Raw genomic sequence first — 20,214 nt, forward strand, 5'->3', positions numbered from 1 at the left:
TGAGTATGGCAGGGCCTTCGGAATCTAGTAATTGATTAAACAAAGCATCTGGCAATATTGAACAGTTTCATGTAAAGTGTTGAGGTCAGAGGAGAGCTATTTAATGTGGTAGCTACTTTTATTGTTGTTGTTTCACTGTTGAAACAGAATAAAAGACAAGAACAAAGATAAGACAAAATGGGCTTGTCTGTGTTTTAACCATCTGTACTTCAGCTATTGTCTTAGCCACCTTTTATTCCTGGCAAGTAAAATTTACCCTAGTAATCATCCCCTTAAATGCTGTGAATTAAATAAACTTTCAAATGAAGTGTCTTACAATTTACCTGATCATTTCAGGACTCTTGGAGATTTTTGAAACAACTTTTATACATCCAGTTCACCATAAATTAATCATAATTTATTGCAACATAACCCACCAAGATTAATTTAGTTGACATTAGTGTAAATGTCATGCCTATTTCTGTAGGTGTTCCATTACAATTTGTCTGCAGTTAAATATTAGTCAATCGTCATTTAAAATTAAGCCTACCTTTGATTTTTCTGCCCAGTATATCTCCTGGCCATATATCATGTAACTTGAATCTTGAGCTGAATGGGTATTGCTGCTCTGACTGTGCCACTAAACTGCACTGTCATAGACACACCATTTAGGGGTTTGCAGCTTGTCGCTCTGGAATGAGCACCATAAATGGAAAAAGTTACAGAACACAGCCACTTAAATGAAATTACACATTCCCCTTAAGTTAAAAGAGGTGAAAGTGCCTTAAATTGCACAGCTAAAATCCCACCTTTTTCCAGAAGGAGGGAGCAATGTTGCTGTAGCAGTGACCAGAGAATGAAGAAAATCCTGTGAAGGAAAAATGCTTGGGCCCTATAACTAGACATGGGGATTTTTTAAATGGAATAGCTGTATTTTAAAACAAAAATGGTGAAAAATACGTTTTGTAATCTTTTCAGGAAAGGTCAGGGTTTTGTTAACGTAGATCACCCAAAAGGTGCCGAATGTCCTCACAGTCTGAACCTATGATAAGTTTCCGAAAAATCCTGTACTTCTGAGCTGTTTATGCTACTAGTTAGAGGAACACATAAGTAGTTCTGAAGGATTCATGGAGGTAGCCAGCAAAAGAGGATTTCAGCCCCAGTGCTGCCTCTCACATGCAGACAAAAAACTGCTGCATCTCACACGCAGACAAAAAACAGACTAAACAGACTAAAATAGTTCCCTGATGCAGGCAAGGGAGAACTTGCAGAAGGTCACTCTTCAGGTGCATGTTGGGAAATTCACCACCAGAAGGGTCGGGGAGGAATGCAGTAAATTCAGACACACAAAAAAGTATGTTCACTGTATGTATAATATTCATACACAATAGACTTTTGCATTTCTAATACACATTCCCTTAGGGGGAGTTGGGGGAAGAGCTTTGCAAATAATGAAATTGTTCTTCTAAAGGACAAAAAAATTATACATGAGTGATAAATAGCATAGAGATTATAGAAATCAGTTACCTGTTTGTATTCCTGATGTTCCAGAGAGACAGATCAGCAGCATAGATTTTAACCACTTAACCAAAATCCTCTATAATTATAGCAACTGTTCAATCATACCTCCTGCTCTAACTCCACAGCAGAAAATACAATATTTTCTCATTCTTCTAAAATCTGAATCTTTGCATTTGCGCCCATTAGTATTTCCACACTGACAGTTAAAAACATTAATTATCAATGTGCACATTCAAATATTGATTCAAGAGCATGGTTTTTTGTTATTTTTATTTTTAAATAGTATTTGGGGACACATTTCTAAAGAAAAACTGAAACTTAGTTTGGCAACACTGACTATAGTATCTATGAATTTAAAGGAATTTGGGCAGGACTATGTCCAAGTGACATTGTTCAAGAGAACATGACCATCTTTACAATCTGTAGGAGTAATCCTAAGTCAATTGCTGCAAATACTCAAGTTTCTGGTGGTCAAAGTGTGGAAGACGAGATCAACTCAGTGTTTGTTTCAAGGATTTATGGAAAAGTATTATTTTACACTATTAAATTAAGGAGATATTTCTAAGTGGTTCTCAGGAGCAAACAGAACCACTGAGCATAAGAGAACTGATCTCTGTTGCTTTGATAGATACCTTACCAGTGTCTCTGAAGCATTTTGGTAGCAACAGAGATCTTGGATAAGTGCCCCTTGGTTTTAATTCCTATTCACTTGTGCAAGAGTTTAACAAGGACCCTACTCTAAAGAAACCAAAACACTGGATGCAGGAATTCAGTTTCCAGCTTTTCATTCTCTTGGCAGGAAACCGTTGTTCTTTTCTCCAAATAGTTGAAAACAACAAGAAAATCATCAAAACATTCAGCCAATGGAAAAGTCTGAGGTAGAGAAGAAGGGAATAATTTACATATACGCATTTCCCAGATTTGAAAATTAGTTTTTCAACTCTGCTCACGCTCACATTTCTTCCCTACTTACTGCCACTTGCTGTCAGTAAACCTTGTTCAGTTCTGTCAGAGCTAACAAGAAAACTGTACTACATCACCCAACAGATTCAAACAGCAGGGACACTACTTTGCGAAAAATAATTAAGTAAATAAACTACTTTTTAAAGCACTGATAAGTAACATAAATAAAAGCTTCATTATTGATGTGTCCGTGCTCTAAGCAGCAGACGGTGAAAGACCAGACGACTCTGGTGTGGTTTGCAGCCTGTTCCCTGAACAGGAAACCACTGAGCTTCACTCTATTCAAAAAGTTGCTGCAAAACTAATTTATTTTGTAATTCTAAGAGTGGGGCAGCTGAAACTCAAAGATTTGTTTTGGTATTTCACAAATTTTGGGCAATTCCAAGGGTGGATGCTCAGATACTGGATAAAGTAAGTGTGCATTAATGCAGTCCTAATGTGATCCCTGGCCACGTTTTCATTGCAAAATATTTCTTGTTTCTGAACACTGACTACTGCAACAATCCATAAATGTTGCTAGACAGGCTGATATAGAGCTAAGGTCCAGGAGGTAAAGAGGGTAATGGCGAGAGAACCATCATCCAGGACACCAGAGTAAGGTCAAGACCCATTTATATGTTTCTTCCACACTCAATATATCTCATATACTCCCTATGGCAGAGTAATAGCAGGATGGAAGAATATCACATCAAGACTAGAGGAAATTGTTATACTTATTCTGCTGGCTGGAAGAATGGGAATGGAGCCATGTGTAGTGGCACAGCTGCGTGCTAAGAGAGGTTTGGCTCCTGTCTCCCTAAGCAAATTCATCCCTTGAACAATCTACTGAATATGCTAAAGCATCACTAAGGCTGTTACAATATTTATGTCTAAAATGAATGTTTGCGGTATGAGCAGAGCTCTCTGTAACTGCACCAAACTTGGAGCTGTAAGGGAACAAAAATGTAAGGTTTGACTCAAGTATGTTGAATTTCCATATCTGCCAAATAATTTTTCAAATTTAATTATTAACCTTGAAGCTTTCACTCATTCTGTTAAGCTAAATTCTTTGAGAAGTTTCATAGAACAATGGCAATTTCTAATATTAAAGTGGATTTTTTTTCCTTTTCTTAGTGTCTTTAGATTTGCCCAAGCATATGTGAAGAAATGAATCTGGATATACATCCAAAAGGTAAAATTCATTCGGTATGGAAAAAGGAAGTACTATAGCATGTCTTTTTACCATACTTATTACTGAGTCAGTGACAGTCATAACATGCAAGGTGTAAAGGATTGTAAGATCATAGAAATTAAATGGATATTCACTAATTGGAAACTGGGTACCCACTAATAAAGAAAGCAACAAAGTGTTTACTTCCAGAGTGCTCCCAAAAAATTTTGGCTTTGTGATGTTGTGCACTGCATAAAGCCATCAATAAATCATCCTCTTGTTGGAGACTGAAAATATTACATTGGCTGATGACTTCTAGAAGGCAACTAAGGGAACTTTCCTTTTTCCTCTGCCATTACTCATGAAGGACTGCCCTCTTTTTACTGTTTGCCGTTCCAAAATAATGGCACAATGACACAGGATCTCTAAATCAAATTCCACAACAGATTATGGTCAGTAGTAAGCACATGTTTAAATCACATTGATTTCATGAGTAAAACACTGTTCCTACTTAAGCCAGTGGAAAATGATACTATATTTCACAACTGTAGCTGAGCTAAGAGATATTTAATGCAAAGCACAAAAAATATCTAACTAAATAGGGGCACAAGTAGCCAGAAAAATCTATTTGGTATACCGTATGTTTATTGCAATATGTGAAGTTTGCTTAAATGCATTTAATATCAATATACTACAGAAGATTTAGGGCTGGAAAAAGCAGTTCTGGAAAAATAAAACGCAACAGTCTGTCATCTTATTGCGAGACTTTCATTCTCTACAGATAGCTGGCCATATCACAAAAGCTCACCATAACTGGCATTCATTCACAAGACTTTTTCACAGTCTCTGAAGCACAGCCTGCCTAGGCTTTTGCTTGGTCTTGGAATTAAACTTATGCAATTCAGGAAGCTTCTACTTATCTTGCCTAACACCTCACGAGGCTAACAGAAAATGCCAATATACTTAACAGGACAAGTTTTTACCAGGCACTTTTGTACTGGACAGAAAAAACATGACTCTGACAACTCCTGTGCAGGTTCTTCCTTGCAGCATTTCCAGACTCATTTTTTCCTATTGAAGTGGTTAGGAGACACCCTGTCAGGATCACAAGATTTATTAAAATATAACCCACAATATTTTATTACTTTCTGTCACTGGCTGAAACACCACGAACAGTGACTGAAAAACCACTGTGCACTCATACCGAAGTCAATGGGAACAGTTACCTTCTGCTTTTTCATTTAAAGAAGGGCTACGTTTCTGACGCTGGGTTTTCATGTACAAATTGCTAACCTGTCACCATTTTGAACAAACTTATTTTAGGCCACTATGAAAAGCAGGCAAGGTTGACACAAAATGCACACAATTTTATTCCCTGTACAACAGTCAGCACAACAGAAGCCAGGAAATTGGATGTCCCAGGCTGATATATATACATATAAAATAGCAGAAACAGTCTCTTCCCAAGCAGTGAGCCTCTTCAATGGTCTTCCACCCAATGGCACACAGCCCTTCTCATTCTGAAGGACCCATATGTACAGCATAGCTGACAGAATTAAATTTGATCTTCACTACCAAAATATCTTTAAATAACACAAGGAACGGTTTCTGGCTGGTTTGTGCTCCTCAGCTAGCACAGAGCAAATACTTGGGCATTCACCTCATTGAAGGGAATGCCAGCAGGAGAGCAGCAACGCTGCCTCTGTCTTCACTCACCCGTGCAAAGGAGGCGTTAGAGGAAAAGTAGAGGGAGGGCTGGAGTTCCTCCAAACTCTGGTGATCCTAGTGGAACAGAATAGATTATAAACTAACCTGGACATCAAATTGTAAACTGATGCTGGATATCAATAAATCACCCCAAAGGCTTGTGTCAAACAGTCTCCTTTTAGCATTAAGCCATGAAATGCATGGCTAATAGCTTTGATGTTTATCACTGTTATTCATTTCTTATTGTGGAGGATAGAACAACCATTTTTTAAACTAACAGAAGTAAAAAGGCTACAATTTAAGACACTGGCTGCTTTTTTTCATTATTATATCGGTACCACCTAATTATTCTCTCATTGCAGCACTTTTCCTCAGTAATACTATTGATTTAACTGGGTTTTCTTCTGATCTGCACCAGCATAATGAAACAGAAAAATCAGACAAGTAGTTTGCATTAATAACTCTCCCCTTCCCCCCACAAATGACCCTCTGAGCAGAGATAAAAGTACTATGTATATTGAATAAATGAACATTCAATGCCATCTGCTGGGGTATACAAAACTCTGCAATACCAGGCTCACGCAGTATTCAGACCATGAAAGAACAACAGCACAAATCTAAAGAGGCTGTTTAGGTAAAGACTGGCTTCTTTCAGAACACAGCTGGAGGGGAGGGTTGTGGGATGCTGCCCGTCTTCCACATACTCACAGAGGGTACAACAGCCGGGCAAGAAGTGGGTCTGGTTTTAATTCTGTCCTATATGTCTCTATTCAGAAGAGGGATTTCCAGACCAGGATTCCCAAGCTTCTCAGGGTGAGACCTTATAGTTCTGCACCAAGCAGCAAAATTCAGAAGAGAGAGAGGAGTCCAAGTACATCCTTCTCTGAGTAGTTTCTGTGGGCAGGCTTAGACATGCCACTGGTTGTGAATCCCATTTCCATACAGCTACTTCCTCATGCATTGCATACATCAACAAACTCATGGCGGATTTGCTTCATCTCCTTTGTTTTAGTATCTGAAAAATACTGTGCAGCTGATGGATTGTTATTCCTTTATATAAGCTATTAGCTATTGTATCATTTTCTGCAGAATGACACCTGCTGATATTTTTTCTCCATTTCATACAGAAAACAGAAGGACTAGTCCTGCTAATACTTACCATTTTGTAAGTATCACACTGTTGTTCCTAAAATTTTACTTTTCTTTCATGTTAATATCATCTTGGCTATAATGCTGGTAAGAGAAAATGTAATATTCACTGCTTGTTAATGTAAAATAAAGCACAAGAATTTTGAAGTATATATGAGAACTTTTTTTTATAGTGGGAGCTAGATTAGTGATTCACTCACTAGTGTGTTCTCCATTTAAAATAAAATTAAAATACACCTTTATCACGAGATCATGTAAAAATAACAGGAGTCAAGCTGAACAAGTATGTAAGTCATAAATCTCATGGTTTAATATGCAACCAATGCAAATGAAAGCTGAAAAGCAAACAGTACACGTTCGCTGGGTTTGAGTTGCAGCTCAGAAGTATAAGAAAAGACTGCAAATACCTTATGAGTCAGAGAAAGATGAAAAGAAAGTACAGGTCTATTGCTTAATAAGCAAGTTGAACAAGTACAGGATGACAAAAGAATGCTATCAATACTTTGGCTCAAAAATTCAGATCCTCAAAACCCTTGCTCAACTACTTTCCAACCCTCCAATTTTTATCGGAAAATTTCCTGTTCACCAAAATGTCTGGTTCTGGTAATCAAATATTTCCAAATCTCAAATTAATCTTGAACTTCACTGTGTATTTCTTCTTCGATGCAGAACAAAGATCTGACAATGAAGGGCAAGAGTGATTTACAATCTTCCTCCAAGGTATCTGAAGAGGAAGAAGGTGATTATGAGACTGTGAGTTCTTCCACTCTGGAGGCCATGCATGCTTTGAGAATCCTTCCTGCCAAACCTCTACAAGAATCTGAATATGCAGGTAACTTTTGCTGTCTGCAGAAAGTGAGCTAAACCTCGAGATAAATAGGAACAGTACAGCCTTGGGTTTTTCAGTCTGGGTATTTTTTAAAATGAAATGGTTGAACTGAAAAATAAAACACTGGTGGGCAGGAATAAAAGAACTTTATCTGCATCTTCATATTCAACAGTTACCATTATTTCCATTAGATTATGTTAAATTAATAATTACATGCTGCTTTTGTAATTTTAATATTACCTTCATGTGAGAAATGCTATGATCCCATTTCACCTGGAATGTGCAAAGTTCTAACTGGTCAAACCCACAACCGCTTCAGAAAAGCCCACTGCTATTTAAGCCTAGAAACCCTCAAGATGGAAAACATATTAAAGAACATACGAAAATTTCCTCCAGATGATAATTTGCAGATGAAGAAATGTAGTATTCTTTTTAAAGGCATGTTCTGCCACTTTCAACAGCAGTAATAAGCAATTACTTTGAGTGTATTTCTCAAGTACTCTTAACCTTGCAAGATAGCTGCATTAATCAAGTTTTAGTTTACTAAATCCATTCTAAGTCACATTTAATGCCTAAACATAGATAGCCAATTAATATCCCATTTATGAAAGTGAAATATTGTCCTGGCTGTCCATTGCTCAAAGCCATTACAAACATTCTGTAGAGGTTTAAAATCAGTAAAAAACCAGGGGGGAAAAGCCTACAAGAGGAAGAATGGAAATCAGAAACAAAAAATATCTAAAAATATATGTATGGATGTATGTGTATGAAATCTTGCTCCAGTTCACATCAAAATCAGCAAAGATTTTTCCACTGATTTTTGTGGGAGTTAGTATGATGTCTAAACAAATAGATGGCTTTTAATGTGAGTAAATTTATCAGTGTGTTAGCAGATCTGAACATCCAGATATTCTACATGATGTTCCAAAGACTCACTTGAGCATTTATTTGGAAATCCGAAGTTAAATGCCAAATGCTCTTTTTATCTTGGTTATTAGTAAAGACTTTCAGGCAGCAGTCAGTATCTTTTGGGTTTTTATGTAAGACTGTCCTGAAATACCAAAAATACACCATTTTTGGCCTGCAATTTCAGGGAAAACACATTAAACAAAAGCTGTTTTTTTCCTGTGTGTTATCCCCAGTAACTACAATGTGGCCAGATACAAGAGTAAGGAAAGATCTGAAAATGTTTTTCAGAGAGGCAAAACTCAATGCTAACATCCCATTTTGCCCTCTTTCCTAGACAAATAACAATGCCCTTGAGATATAAAATTAATGACTCAAAAAGACACACTAGTGTACAACCTGTGCATTTCTTTTAGATTGCCATGGGTGCAGTATTTATTAATGCTAAAGTAAAAATTAAAAAGCTCTCTAGAGAGTAAACACCCCAGACCATTTGCAAAAACAGGACAATGCAATGGCATTGGCAATAACAAAGGTTCAAGTGAAAAACAAATTCACTAATCTATTCACAGTTTAGGTCGAATGTCTAAATGTCTGCCTTAACTGTGTACTAGATTATGCCGGATTTTTTTTTTTTTTTTTTTACCACAGTGAGGAGGTTAACCATAAATCTATTACCAGGCCCATGCTTACGTCCTCAATACAGCTACTAAAATACTGGTTAAGTTCTGAAGATGAAAAAATTAAGATGTTATAAAAATAGCAAGATCCAACCTGAAAAACATATTTTGAACATGAAACCCTCTTCTTCTTAAAACTTAATATTACTGAATTACTCAGGCTTGCTCTTTGTTCCTCTTTTACAGATAAACATTGTTTAAGGCCTTCACGTACCACTTCCCCAGCGAACAGCCAGCACACAGCTCAGCCCCCTCCATACTCAGTTGTAAGTAGAGATCTTCAACCCCAGCCACAAACAGATGTCCCCTTTTCTGTAATATCATTTAAAGTGTAGTCTGTGTAAAGTCTTAGCCACATAACATTTGATCGCACGAGTTCCTGCGAGCCGTTCCTGTTTCACTCTGCACCGATGTCCTCCCCGCTTGCTTTCACTTGGTGGCTGCTGGGGATCTACCGAGCATTAAAGGCTTCCCAGCCAGGAGCAGCGCAGTTTCTACTAGCCATAGTTTCAAGGATGGTGACTAACATCACATCTTTATTTTGTTTTATTAACAGAAACACGTGTCTGTTCTGGAGGAGAGGAGCGTGCCAAGTGTTAGAGGTATAATAATAATTTTTTTTAAATCTACCCATTTCTGCAACCAGAAATAGAAATTGTTGCTTCCGTATTTAGCTTTTGTACATAAGCAGAGATTGCAGATTATAGAATAGACATGGTTTTCAGAACGGCAGCTGCTTTCCAAAATAATCGCACTGCAAATTTTGGAATACTGTTTCAACTAGCTAACATCAAAGTCATAATTTACAAAAGGAGATATATTTTATATCATAAGCTCCCCGTTCCTCAAGGGAAGGGGGGATGGGGGGGAGGCGTTCATTTTAAAAATCAGGTTTTCCTTTTCCCTGCAATTGAAAGGACACAAGGGGGATGGGGTGGGGTGGAGCCCGTGTCTCCTGAACTGTTCCACCAAAAGGCTGCAGGAGCCCTGCTATGCTTTACTTCTCCTTATTCAGATATCATGCTTTTTGGTTCCTTTTCTCAGGCATTTCGTATTAATACATTGTAAAGCATAATCTAATAACTATTTTTAAATAGTAATATCAACTTGAGCAATTCCTATGAAGGTTTTACATCCTAGGGTAACTATTTACAAAACATATCTGACAATATTCCTCTACTAAGAGTATGCTAATTATGTGGTATTTCACCTAGCATATCTTTTTTTTCTCAACTGCTTTACCTGTAACTGTAAATTTACTTCAAAATCCTATAATTTTGAGTCATAAATGTACCTTTGATTTTTCTTTGCTCTGTTTTGCTTCTTATGGTGAAATTGGAGACAAACTGCTATCTTATCCTTCAGGAATCTAATGAGGTGTCCAACTATTAAAAATCCTTTAATTGATGGTTTTACTCAATCATAAAATTATTTTAAAAGCAGTTTTCTATATGCTTTTCTATATACTTTTTTATATTTCACATACTTTAGAAGTAGCAATATCTCACGAAGTCAGCTACTGAAGGATTAAATATCTGGTTAACCTTGAAAAGGAATATTTTTTCACTTACCATTTTCAAATCTTTGAACCATAAGCTAATTATGGTCAAAAAGAATGAAATTGCCAAGCCAGGAAAATATGATCCTTTCCATGTTTGCTGTAATGGCTGATTTTCAAAGAGTAAGTATTATATTTGATCAGCCAGAAAAATAACGCAAAGAATTCCATGCAAACAGATTTTGTTTCTTTTCCTTTTAGTTCATACTATAATACAAAACAGAGCCAAATATTCCTACAGATTATGAGAAAGTAAGCACTAAAAAGTTTGCGAAATGAAAGGTTAGATTGACTCTTATGAGCAAATGCTGATGTAGCTTGTAAAAAAGCTGAATTGAGAGAAATTCGAGTAACTCAGCTTCAAAATCTGCAGAACTTGGTAGGCAAGGACCCACTGACAGTTTGCCAGTTTAGATAAAGCTTCAGGTTCCACCATGATTCAGTAGGTTGGATTTCCATGTATGTCTGCCTCCATGAGATGTGTGTTGACATTGAGAAAGATGAACCGAAGACAGCGCAGGCAAGCAAATTAAACCCTGTACTTTGAGAATGGAACTTATATGTATTTTAGTACATCCTGAGCCAATAGTGCTTGTAGAGGACTGTTATTCTTAGATAATAACTACACCGTCATTAAACGTATCTTAACATTCATGCTCATGTCCGGTGCTATTAAGTGGCTTTGCCACAAGGTGGCATGAACAAGACAGAATTTTTGTCAACAGTTATTTTCTAGAATTGTTAAGCATTTAATATTAAACATTTAATTTTATCCAGAGCGATTTGTTATGGTTTACTTGAAGGAGAATTTAAGATCTACTATAATCCTTTTTGCATTAATTAGGATTTCAGTATGTAGAACTTATGAAAATATTCTCAAAATCAAAATCTAATATAGAGTAAGACATGAGGTTTCTTATTAGTAAGATGTCCTAATGTTCATTTAAATAATCGGTCATATTTTTTGAAAACAAAAAAAATTAACTTTCATTGCTTTTCAAGATTTTTGTAAATCTCTGTATCGAAAAATCAACAGACAAAAACGCATCCCAAACAACCTGATAAGCATATATTTGTAAAGTCTCTGAACAATATTTAAATTTACAATACCTGAATAAATGTCATCCTCGAATGTTTCAATCTGAAAGCCAGAGTGAAAACCAAAGTTCGCTCTGTGAACCAAAGTTTATTCTGCTTTCATTTTAACTGATTCTTAGCTATGTCACCTATGAAATGAATGTTTGTGAGTGATATCAAAAACATTTATTGGCTACAGCACAGGAAGATTTTCAACACTATGATCGCCATAATTATCTCAGTCCACTTAGTCTTGTGCTTTATACAAAGAAAAGCACAAATGGTTGAGAATAAATTGCACCTGAATCCACCTGTAAATCCACCCTTTAAAAAGGCTAAATAAAGTACAGATCAAACCAAGTTCACTCCACTTCCAATAAGCCTCATTCAGAGTCCATTGGCCTCATGTGCAGAACAGCTAACAGAGAAAAAAGGCACTTTGGTGACCTCTGCCTCAGGTCCAGGCTGTGACTTGCCTCCATTCCCACGCACAACCATCTCCCACTCAACCTCCGAAGCTTCCAGACTCTTCTAGGTTCACAGAAATTAATGCTCCCCATTCAATAGCAGGAAAAATTACAGAGGTGCCGATGTGACAGGTAGGATGAATGCTGCGGGGACAGCAACGTGACCTTGAAGCAAAGTGCTCTGGAGGTAGAGATGGGGGGGCAGGGGGATGGGGCTGGACTGCCAATAATAACGATGACAATACCAGAACAAAGCTATACCTTTATTTGCGATTTATATGGGTAGCACTGTATTAACAATTATTAATAATTATTTTTAGGAGAAAGAATGAAAATACATGGACCCCAGGTAAGCAGAATCTGTCATCAATTAAAATTTTTACGGGTCATTTTGCCATTTAATATCTTTTTAAAAGCAGGCTGCAATTTTGCTAAGCACTATCTAAAGGATAAGAGAACTCACGCCTGCAGTCCTACATTCTCTCACTTACTTGCATTCATGGACTATGTAGACCTCTTTTACCACTCAGTGATTTTAAAACGGCATATTGAAGTATGATGTTCTGTGCTGTAGAGTACATAAACCCTTTGACTGTTGACACAGGCGTGTCTACTTAATCTAAACTCTTTACATTTCCCTTAGTAAAACAAGGGAAAAAGCTTACACAGGTTTTTGTTTCCTCTCTTTTCCAGGACCCTGTGCCTCCCCCACGGTGAGATCACTTAAGAGGTCGCTTACCTGCGGTCCTCCAGGAACTCAGTGCTAATGAACACTCACATCCATCTGTACTGCCCGTTGTAATGAGATGACTGAAGTGAGCCGGCATCCCTTCACTGCCTGGCTCTATTTGGACTTTTTTAGGTTCTTATATGAAATCAGGGAGAATAAAACATGAGCCATAAGTATTCGTAGCAGGAGCTCAGGTCTGTATCCTCAAAAACAACTTGGCTGAGCCTACAACCAAGTCAAAAGCCTAGAAATCTTGAATCTGGTTCAACTCAGATATAAACTGTTGGGGAAAAAAAATCTTTCATCAATTTGTATTGGTGCCTTAGGCTCTGTTGACTGTGATAATATTGACTTCATTGCCTCTTGAATCCTTCTGCCAATATTTTTTGCTACAAATCTCAATCATATCCATAAAAATGAACTGGAATATTGCCACTTACTTTCACAGCAGATGGACCAAGGTCTATTCCACATAAATATTTTTCTATCATATGCCCCCCCACCCAGAAAAAAGCACAAAAACAAAACAAAAAACAACAACAAAAAACCTTCATTATCTTTTCAATCTCAAACAATAAGTGCTACAATTAAGACACCCTTCCAAAAGGTGATCCAGGACTGACAAGCTTATTCCTCCATGCTGACACTGACTGCTGTAACAGCTATAAATAAGTTTAAAATATTAGCATTACAGACATATTCAGATTATTCCTTAAGTTAAAATATGAAATAAGAGTGTAAAAGGACAGTGTAGCTTCACAAATTCAAAACCATAAAAGCACAGAAATAAGAACATTCTCATTCCGTTACTCTACAAAATTTCACTATTTGTTTCCATTTGTATTACAATGGCCAGAATGGCTCTAAATTCTCTCACCTGACTTAATTTTGGTCTGTACCATGCAAATGCATGAGGTTCCCTCCCCAGGAGCCCACCGCTGAGGGGCAGGTCTGTGGTACAGCATGGAAGCACCTCCACTTCTACTCACCCAAGTTCTCTGTGCTACAACTCCCGGCTGGAGCTGGGCTGTGACTGGCAGGTCTCAGAGCATGGGCAGAGCATCCCCACATCTGCCAGAAAACACTGGGCATGTGTTAGCTGTGAGTTTTATGGGATGAAGAGCATTTTTTCCTGTGTCTGAACTGCAGTGTGTTCCCTGGCTGGGCCTCATTCACAGCCATATCCAGAAATATCAACACTGGAAAGCTGCACTTGGCACATACTGGTGAAGCGCACGAAAGCAGTGTTACATGGCACATAACACAGCACAGTAATGTCTTACAAATGTAGAATATTATCCAAAATTACTACCGCTATTGAAGAGCGCAAAAAGCTCCTGGATCTGAGCTAAGCTCAGCACAAATACATTGAAATGCCCTGGTAAAATTCCAGTGTTTTACTTCTTGAGTTTGCACTTACACCACAGTCCTTACACCTCCTTTATTCCCTAAAAGTTCTTCAAATTCTCCTTTGACTTCTGTAGGCCTCTGAAGACACTGCCAAAGCAGTATCAGCCCCTTCCTCCAGAGCCGAAGATAAGCAGCCAGTTCTTTCACACGAGGAAAACTCTCAGCCAAGCTCACACCTTTCCAACGTCAGCGAAAGCCACAAGGTATGGGTGCATTCCTCATCCTTATTCCCTGACCACCAAAACACTCTCCCCGGTCAAACCACAAGACTTTACCTCCATTGCATGTCTGCTTTTACTTCAGAAAAAAAAATAGTTATTCTTTAGACAGCTGCAAATATGTGAGAGAAGTGGTATTTAGCGTAATGTGACACTTGAACTTTTTACAGGAAAAACTGCCAAAATAATGGTAAAGAAAGAAAGGAACAGAAAAATAGGCAGAACTTTCATGAACACTTTGTTTAAGGTTTATCTTTTTCTTACTGAAATTTAGAAGTTTTGCAACCACTTCTAAGCAGAAACAATTGCACTTGCTTAGCACAGTTGGTGAATCAAGTGATGGGGAAATACACTGACTGCACCAGAGATACAGAAATACACTCCACAGCCCAAGGATGTTACATTCAGCGAAATAAATTACTAATCTGTAGCCAGAGTCCTTCTCTAGCCCACAAGGCCAATGAATCCAGACTAGGAGTTGCTTCTTGTCCTTTCCATCTTGCCCTCCTCTGTCATATGGCACCCAAGTTCATTTGGCACCTTGACATGGCAGTGTGGATGAGCACTGAGTCCTGAAGCACAAAGCACTTGTGTCCAACCGTATGACCAAGCCCGTGCATATGTCAGGTTATGAGTCTGGTTGCTTCTTTCAAACAACACACGTATATAGTCAGATGAGCATGTATGTACACTGCTCGCTGCCATGTAACCAGATGCGTGTGTTTTCTTACTGTGTGATCAAAATGCACATTCATAAATCGGGATGGTGATGGACACATGCTGGGAAGAGGAATGGCAAACATCCACGGGCCACAGAGTATAATGCTCAAATGCCTCTCGATGAAAACCTATTGCAGCCTGAAGTTTGGGCACAGCTGAGCTGTGTCAATCACATCCATCCTTCCTTAAGTTGTTTCAATTTCAGTTCATCAGGATGGTATTCTACTTCATTTTACAAAGGTCACTACAAATCCTATGGAGAGGGGAAAGCTTACAAATCAATGAAATAATTTAGGTTAACTGTAGGTTAACTATACACTTAAGGACCAAGCTCTAAGTACAAGTTGGTTTGTTTTGTTTTCCTGAATGGTGCTTAAATTTTTTAACAGCTTAGGTTCCAAAAGCTGTTGGCTGTTAAAACATTTTATTAATATGGAGTAGCTTCATATTCAGATGTGTGACCTGACCTATAGCTGCAAAGTTCCAAATCTCATGACTGATCCCGTCCCTTGGTAGGGCAGCACATACCTTGAAAGATCTCTGAGAACTGTCATAAGCCATGTGTGCCAGCAGACATCAGTATGCAGAGCACTTGGATTTGAAAGGTCCCATTATAAAGCCAAATTCTGTAATACTAATACATGTCATTTCTTATTCTAGAAGTAAAAGGCAGCCGCAAAAATCATAATGACCAAACTCCACTTCTCATTGCAGCTATAGATATCAACATATTTCTAATAGTTTGTTTTGGTTTTTATTGTGCCGGGTTTTTTAATCACGTGAGTAAGAGAGGAGTGGCAGACTAAGACCACACACGATCTGGGGAAGGCACTTCACAATTTTCCCATACAAGCACTTCACTCAAAATATTTCTCACCCATCTTCAGCCCAGCCACAGCTTTGTAAGGAGAAAACAGACATATGAGCCGCAGCGTGGAGGAGTACGGCTGTTATCAGCTACACTGTAAACAAAGCTGTCAAACCGCAGATGTGATTTAGGAGTGCAAGTCCTGTTTTCCAACAAGATTTGGAAGACTTATAAAATTAAACACGTCATTATTTATGCACTTCATAAATAGCCTCATAAAAAAATATAGGCATGTGCAGGATCCTGGAATGTATCTCAGAAGCCCTGGTGAGATTTAAACTTTAACATGCCTGTGGAAAGCAGGCCATACAAGTGCCATGTCCCCTCATGGTGGCCAGTCCTGCCGCACACCTTTATTATTGCTTAACTTTACCATGCACCCAATGTCCTGAATATAGGCTTTCACATGTCAAATCACAACCTTGGAGACCAAGCTAAAAACTTGCAGAAGCTAACACAAACACAACTATCCAAACCCTAAACAGTTCATCTCCTTTCTCTTAGCCTTCCTCAAACTTTCTCCTAACAGATCATTCTCAAATTTCTTGCTTCCTTAACCCTCCAGACTGATGTCTTCAGCACGGGCCTTGCACCTGTGCTGAAGACCAACAAGGCCTACAGCGTCCTGGCTTGTATCAGCAATAGTGTGGCCAGCAGGACCAGGGGAGCGATCGTCCCCCTGTACTCGGTGCTAGTGAGGCCCCACCTTGGATACCGTGTTCAGTTTTGGGCCCCACGTGACAGGAAAGACACTGAAATGCTGGAGAGAGTTCAGAGAAGGGCAACGAAGCTGGTGAGGGGCCTGGAGCACAGGTGTGATGAGGAGCGGCCGAGGGAGCTGGGGCTGTTTGGCCTGGAGAACAGGAGGCTGAGGGGAGAGCTGATCGCTGTCTGCAACTGCCTGAAAGGAGGTTGGAGCATGGAGGGGGTTGGTCTCTTCTCCCAAGTACCAAGTGATAGGATGAGAGGAAATGGCCTCAAGTTGTGCCAGGGGAGGTTTAGATTGGATATTGGGAAAAACTTCACAGAAAGGGTTGTCAGGCATTGGAACAGGCTGCCCAGGGAAGGGTTAGTCACCATCCCTGGAGGTGTTTAAAAGACATGCAGATGTGGTGGACTTGGCAGTGTTAGGTTAACAGTTGGACTTGATGATCTTAAGCGTCTTTTCTAACCTAAACAATTCTAAGATTCTAAGGAAGAGACCGTTCTTGCTGAACAAGTGTTGAAAAACAGCTCCCAGGGTTTTCTGTACTACCTGTTCCTTTTGCATTCTTTCTGACGGATTTAGCAAAACAACTCACTGTCATAGTTTCTCAGCCAAGGAGGTAAGCTAAGCAGGGACTAAATCCTGGAGCCTTCAAAAAAACTATTAGATTCCTATCCACACCTTATTTTGCCGAATAACTTCTAAAATCAAATCTTCTGTCTCTTTTATTATGAGATATACACACTGCCAAAAAACATAAGTGTTCATCAGACCCAGGACGTCCAACAAAAAATGTCAGACTCAATACATTGTCTCTTTCCGGGGAGAATATTTTCTGATGATCTTTTACAGGAAATGAAGATATTTCTGTTGATCAGGTATATGAGGAGAAGGCAGAAAAATACCTAAACACCTACTTGAGTCAGGACTATGAAGAGCATTCTCTATTCTTCCTTTCCTGGTTTGCACCTCCATTCCTCTACAGTTTCCATTGTGCCTCTGTGAATGTTTCATTTTTTAAACTCTTCAAGGAATTTACCTCCATTTATAGCTGACTTTAAAGTTCATAATAAGACATTATGGCATGAGATGAAAAGTAGTGAAGAAAGCTGATAATCATTCATATCTCTTCTCCCTTCCTCCCAGAATAAATCCTCAACAGTTTTCTCATTTACCATAATTAATTCAGTGGATGCTATTCCTTTTTTATGGAAGTCCATAACCTTTTCCTGCAAATAATTTATGTAAAAAAATAACGAGCCTCTGAATTTCTATAGCAGTAATAAAATCCTTCCCTTTCCAAGGGCTGTTAATTTTCAGTGATGATGTAATCAAAGTATTTAAGTACTCAAAGTGATTTTTATTTTATGGTAATGAAATGTTTTGCATGTAATTCTTTCTTTTCCAGACATCTATCTGTTAAGGAAATAAACGAAGTAAGTAATCATCTTTGTGTATATTATGACCATAAAAACCATAGACATTCCATGGCTTCACAGCCTTGCTTCTAACAGTATTTTAGCCTATTAGGTAAAAATACTATAAGAATCATAGTAGCTCTGGGTCAGAAAGGCATCTATATTTAATGTGTGTAGCATTTCCAACACCACTACTTCATGAATGGTAAGGTCAGTTTCTGAAGTTGCTTGCAGAAATAAAAATATACACACAGTGCAAAGCTACTTTCCCAAGTATCCACATGAAAGTTTATCTCATAACTGCCAGATGCTGTGGATGCCTATGAACAACGAGCAGCAGGAGAGACACTCTCTTTCAGAGAAATAGAGATTCCACATAGATTTTTAAAAGCAGAAAACTGAAATGATAAGATTAATAGAGCAGTAACAGTATTACTCTGATGTAAATATGAGGCTACCTCAAAAATAACATGACCCTTTTCAAGAAGAGACATAAAAAACTGACAAAATTTATACCCAGAATGAACATCACCTACTATGTCCCAGCTTCCTCCTCCCTCTCCTCTCCTGTGTCCTTCCCTAGGGCCTCTCACAAGCCCTGCAAAAACCCTCACCACAGACTAATGGCAGCTTTGCCTGCAAAATAGCTCCAGTGGCCACCGAGGGGGCCACCACGCTGCTGCTCACACCTCTGTGTCGTCCTCTAGCTTCCTCCAGCCCCACCAGCGAGGTGGGGACCACGGCCACAGCGATGCTGGTCCTCGCCGTCCTCAGAGCCCAGCACAGCCCCATACTGCACAGCCCTCCTGTCAAAGCTCACACTTGGCTATGGCCTCAAACCTCCTGAGCCATGAGCAGCCCAGTAAGCCCCAGTACATCCTCCAGTTCATCTTCCCCTGCCCCATGCTCCAGCTCACAGCCAGTCTGCAAAGCTCCACCAAGGGCAGCTCCAGGCACCACTGAGACCTGTGTCCTCCCAGCACCAGCAGTGGCCCCGAATTCGTCTGACAGAGGCTAAAAGGGCTCTTCCCTCCCTCCCTGCATCTCCAAGCTGACCACCTTTCCTCCCAGGACGGCCACCAGCAGCCCTGCCACCACCACCCTGCACCAGCTGCTGTAGCCAGAAGCCATGCTGGGAATGCACCTATATACATATATAAAGCAAAAAGCAGTAACTTTTACAGGGAGACTGGTTAACTGCAAGTGATTTTTTTTTCCAGATCCCAGCTTCTGTAAAGATGTTTTTAACAAGTTCCTTCACTTTCTACTCAGGCCAATTTAGTAAAGCAGAGAAAATGGGTTTAGCAATAAAGGGGTTTAGTTATGACAAGTGGTTTCCTATACGATGGATTAAGAGATACAGTTCTTACAATAAAGCAGAGTATTAAAGGATGTTTGTAAAATTCAGATAGGTTATAATTTATGGTATTTTGTGTTTGTTATGTTCTATTTACTGCACTAATATGTTTCTACTGTATTGGGGGTTTATTTCATTGCAAGGGAACAGAGGAAAGAAAGTAATCTCTGTACTACTTAAGCCCTGCCATTTCCTACCACAGTGGGCTGTAGTGCAAATCTATAGACTGGTCTAGCTCTAACTTTCAAATCCTTTGAGCTTTTCTTCTCCACAGGTCTGAGTGGGAGACTGTCCTAAACCTCACTCCTCCCATGGTTAGAAAATCTTTTAGTTTTGAAGATTGTTACAAAAGATGGTTTGATTGCAATATTGTAATTAACATTTAATGCTAAGAAAATTATATATTGGCAAGAAAGATAATATTTTACCACAAAAAGCTTTGTCTTGTCCTAAATACTGACTCATTACAAACCAAATGTCAAAACACCCCCAAGAACAATAAATATCTTACATCTGTAATTCATATTTCTAGCTGGGCACTGTACAGCTGCACAAATACTGCAGCTCCTAACAGGCTGGATCACTTCCCATTCATATAGATCTGAATACATAAATAGTTTCAGTGTCACCTGGAAGAGGAGACAAGAGTGTGCCTTTGTCAGGGTTTTAGACACGAAATGACAGGCAAATAGGTTTGAGAGCAGGACTGCCCCTCACCGGGACCCAGACAGGCTGTAGGAAAGGGTCAAGAGGAGCCTCCTGAAATTCGAAAGGACAAATGCAAAATCCTGCCCTGGGATG

The 20,214-nt window shown here is 38.9% G+C and overlaps 1 protein-coding gene across 1 annotated transcript in view; it reads left to right on the top strand.

Moving 5' to 3' along the window:
* Positions 1–3,594: 3,594 nt before the first annotated feature.
* The window catches only part of CLNK (cytokine dependent hematopoietic cell linker), a 30,115-nt gene continuing 13,495 nt past the window's right edge, over positions 3,595–20,214 (top strand). Inside the window, exons 1-9 of the mRNA XM_065634781.1 lie at positions 3,595–3,634; positions 6,448–6,485; positions 7,139–7,301; positions 9,071–9,150; positions 9,441–9,486; positions 12,307–12,335; positions 12,680–12,699; positions 14,201–14,329; positions 18,047–18,074. Of these exons, the coding sequence (XP_065490853.1) occupies positions 3,610–3,634; positions 6,448–6,485; positions 7,139–7,301; positions 9,071–9,150; positions 9,441–9,486; positions 12,307–12,335; positions 12,680–12,699; positions 14,201–14,329; positions 18,047–18,074 (558 nt within the window). The 5' untranslated portion in view covers positions 3,595–3,609. The remainder of the gene's footprint in view (positions 3,635–6,447; positions 6,486–7,138; positions 7,302–9,070; positions 9,151–9,440; positions 9,487–12,306; positions 12,336–12,679; positions 12,700–14,200; positions 14,330–18,046; positions 18,075–20,214) is intronic.

This window comes from Caloenas nicobarica, chromosome 4 (assembly GCF_036013445.1).
Source record: "Caloenas nicobarica isolate bCalNic1 chromosome 4, bCalNic1.hap1, whole genome shotgun sequence".
NCBI lineage: Eukaryota > Metazoa > Chordata > Aves > Columbiformes > Columbidae > Caloenas > Caloenas nicobarica.